We start from the raw sequence: 4,061 nt of genomic DNA, 5'->3' as shown, positions 1-4,061 counted from the left end.
GGGGGGGGGGGGGGGGCCGCTGCTGGAAGGAGTGGGAGGAGATCGGGGAAGGGGGTGGGGGAACGTGGGGGAAGCGAGTACACCATTTTACATCAACACTGCGAAAATGCAATCTAGCCTGGCGGAGGACCGGCAGCTGGGTAGGAGCGAGCGAGGGCTTTGCAGTCTCTGCCTGTTCCTTGTTCTGTCGCTCTTAAGTTTCTCTGTGTTTGCATAATAGCCATGCATGCAAACCTCGCAATGCTCCAGGGCTCCAGAACAATAAATATACACATTTAAAGCCTTTATTGTCTTACGGTTCATGCCCCCGGTTTTCAACAGCTTAATTTCTGGTTGTATTTAACTAGTTTGCAAATGGATTTTTTCAGTTTCAAACTATTATTGAGGAAGCTCCCCTCCCTTTTTTGGCGGGGGAGGGGATGGGGGTGGGGTAGGAGTCGGTATATTACTCCTGTAGCGCTGGGTTATATAAACACATTATCATTTGAGAGCGCCCTTGGCGTCCATCAGTATTGTAAACACGTACTAGTGTATATACTTCAAAATTAAAGAATGCACACGCAGAACCGGGAGCCTGAATTCATATTCCGAGCAGACTAGCTGCTCGCATTTATTGATTTATCATGCATCGTTTATTGTTCCAGTCCCTAAATGCAGTCGCTGTCCGTTCAATATTGTTTGCAAAATCCTGAGATGTGTGTGCACTGCTCACTTGTCTTTCTGTTCCTTTTTTTTCTGAGTATTTTTTTTTCGCGAAGCGAACAAATGCATTAATATTTATATGTTTATATAATCGATAACCCACTTTTCCTTTCCACGTAAATAGGCATCAAAAGATAATTTAACAGATTAGTTCTCGAAAACATGGCAGTGAGGAAGCGTAATTTAACTATCAAACAAATCTACATGTCTAATAACAGCAAATCTGCTAAGGAGCATTAGAAAGAGGAGCAGCGCCCCGGAATCTCTGCAGGAAATGTTCTTTATATTAGACATATACAAGCAGGTCCTGTCAGATGAACAGCGGAGCTGGCTAGCCCTCGTCTCCTCCAAAAATCTCATCAGACAATACCCCTAGACGAGGGCAATCGGAAAGAAAGAGAGCCCATCTTCACACAGTTTTAGGGTGTATTTTCTTTTTACAAATCTTCCTACATGTTTTTTGCCTTGATCCATCCGCTTCCCGCGGAGATCGGACGGAGACTTTCTCCCGATTATGAATTTGATCAACTCATATTTGCAAGGAAACACGTATAGTTTTGACAGGAGCTGAAAATTGAGTCGTCAGAGAAATATTGGGGCACATTTTTAATCATTTTGATGCCCAACGGGAGGCAAGAGTTCAGTTTTATATTGAGACATTACGCAGGCTGAAGGCAGAGAGTGTTTTTTCCCTGCCAGGACCTGATGCAATCCATTCAAGCCAACAAGTTTGGAGAGAATGTTGAGTTCAATCAATTCAGAACGTCGAGATGGAGCCCAACTCACTCCAGGTATTTCGCTCTCCTCCGATCCTCCGATCCCGGCACCCCCCGGCACCCCCCAGACCCCCAGCTCACCCACACCTCTGCACCCACCCACACCCCCCACAAACTTTTCACCAAACTTTTATCTTCTGCATCCCCCCAAATAATTTTTATTGTTTAAAAAAATCCTTGCACTGATCACACATATATCATATAATTTTACCGCCTCAGATGGAAATGTGGGGAGGGGTGGCGAGGGGGGGGGGGGGGGGGGTTTTTTTTTTTTTTTTAGGGGGGAGAAAATTTGGGGGCTCTTTTTTTCCCCCCCCCCCCCAGCGTTGTATCTGTTGGGTTGTGTGTGTTGAGTGTGGATGTCTGTGTGTAAATGTGTCTGGGAATAGATGTTTGTGCTCCGATGGCTACATTATTTATTTGGTGCTTTTCTTCCCCCTGCAGTGGGTCGGCTCACCGTGTGGCTTGCACGGACCTTACATTTTCTACAAGGCTTTTCAATTCCACCTTGAAGGCAAACCAAGAATTTTGTCCCTTGGCGACTTTTTCTTTGTAAGATGTACGCCAAAGGATCCGATTTGCATAGCGGAGCTCCAGCTGTTGTGGGAAGAGAGGACCAGCCGGCAACTTTTATCCAGCTCTAAACTTTATTTCCTCCCAGAAGACACTCCCCAGGGCAGAAATAGCGACCATGGCGAGGTGGTAAACCTATCTCTCCCTCTCTTCTTTCTCTATTATTTTTCCCCTTTAGTAATGCTTATTACAAGGCAAGCTTGAAAATACTGTATTCACTTCTGCAGGCGAGCAGGATCGACTCCTTTTTTAAAGGGGTAGCGCCACTAGCTGGGGCTCGAGTATTTTGCCATTGTCAGAGTTTGGCTGTCAGCTTTACAAAGAGGATCCAACTGCTGATTTTAGTCAAGATCAAATAACTTGTTCGAGAAAGGTTTTGTTCAAGGATGTGTGTGTGTGAGAGAGAGAGAGAGAGAGATTGAGAGATCGTTCGCTCTCCTGCTACTGCCGCTTGAACATCACATGCCTTTTATAATTTTTTGTCTTTTGAAAATGTACCTTCGTGTCTGGCTTGGTTGGGGCTGGGTGAATTTCTTTCGGTGGGTTTCGATATTGTTCACGTTTTTTTTTTTAAGTAAGTATTTGATATGTTGAAGAGGGCGGAAATTACGAAATGGAGGCAGAATGAGATCAAAAGCTATTGAGTTGGCAAAGACGTGTTGAATAAAGTGATAAATGACAGGTACTGGAATAATACATTCAAATAACTTGCAGATCTGCCCGGGCGGATTTCAAAGCGGTCGTGTAACCAGCACAAACACGTTAAGCATTAACAACTATCTCTCGCCCACTCCCCCTCCCCCCCGACAAGCCATTTGATGTTCTCGTTTTCAATTACTCCACGCAAAGTGGACGTCTCCCAGCGCGATCTTTGGGGGGGTGGGGGGCGCGGCGGGGAGGGCCGAGGGGTGTGTGCTCGCCCCCCGGCCCTGCGGGTCCTGCGTCCCCCGAGCCCAGACGGCACTCCCGGGGAGGGCGGGGAGGGAGCGAGCCTCCCCGGCACGTTTCTGGGCGGCCGTGGGGGCGCTCGCCGCGCTCCCGGGAGGACGCCGGAGGTGAGCCCGCTGTCATCGGGCGCTGGGGCGGCCGCCTCCCTTCGGCTCTGTCATTTCATGTGTGACCGCAGTTCTGCGGGCTCCTGTCGTCAGCTGACCGCCCTCAGCGCCGTGGTACCTACCCGAGGAACTATTTTGGGGAGTCTGTGCCCACGGCCGCCTGGCACGGCTTTGTGTTGCCAAAGCGAGAGCACGGTAGTCAAACTGAGACTGTCCGAGGCAGCTAGCTCGGTGCCAGGCTCTCGTGCTTTCGAGGTAGGTGTAAGGATCTTTTTGTTAAATGAATGGTTCCCCGTTTCACTCATCCCGGGGCTCGGAGCTGCCAGTCCTTCCAGGATTGCTTGGTCTGGTGGAGTTGACTGCACTTTTGGCGTCTCCCCACGATCGAATTACGCATCAGTGGTCTATGCCGGTTAATGACTGGAGTTCGTCGAAATGTTCGGCCCAGAATCTGCCTTTTCGGAAATAAGCCCCGCCCTCCTCCCCACACACCCCCCGGTCTCCGCCCTCCCCGGTCGGCTTAGGGTTTTAAAACATTCATATTTCCCAACGTCCGTCTGCAATTTTACAAAGGTGTTGTTTGAAAATATTGTGAAAAATCCTGCAACCTACCAACAGGTTGAGCCCTTTCCCCCTCCCGAGGTCTCACTCGGCCCCCTCGCCCTCACACCAACTTTCCTGCGCAGCTGTCTTCCTCCTCCTCCCCCCCGCTCCTGATTTCTTATTATTTGCTTTTCAAATTTATTACTTCAACATGGCCTGTGATCTGGAAAAGGGAAGGATTAAATATCCAGAAAAGAGCTGGTGCCTAATAGACTTCTGACTGAACCCAGGAGGAAATTATTCCGTGTTTTATGGGATATTTTGTGGTCACTTTTTTTTTTTTTTTTTTTTACTATGTACCATGCCATTATATGGCAGTAATAATTTTTTTACTTGGTTATTCCCAGATTTT

The 4,061-nt window shown here is 48.1% G+C and overlaps 1 protein-coding gene across 1 annotated transcript in view; it reads left to right on the top strand.

Moving 5' to 3' along the window:
• Nucleotides 1–1,348: 1,348 nt before the first annotated feature.
• The window catches only part of ARID5B (AT rich interactive domain 5B (MRF1-like)), a 182,663-nt gene continuing 179,950 nt past the window's right edge, over nt 1,349–4,061 (top strand). The window contains exons 1-2 of the mRNA XM_008567460.1: nt 1,349–1,493; nt 1,923–2,177. Of these exons, the coding sequence (XP_008565682.1) occupies nt 1,473–1,493; nt 1,923–2,177 (276 nt within the window). The 5' untranslated portion in view covers nt 1,349–1,472. The remainder of the gene's footprint in view (nt 1,494–1,922; nt 2,178–4,061) is intronic.

This window comes from Galeopterus variegatus, unplaced genomic scaffold, assembly GCF_000696425.1.
Source record: "Galeopterus variegatus unplaced genomic scaffold, G_variegatus-3.0.2 Scaffold320, whole genome shotgun sequence".
In the NCBI taxonomy this organism is placed as follows: domain Eukaryota; kingdom Metazoa; phylum Chordata; class Mammalia; order Dermoptera; family Cynocephalidae; genus Galeopterus; species Galeopterus variegatus.
Note: the sequence above shows the minus strand (reverse complement) of the source record. Positions and strands in the feature narration are given on the sequence as shown.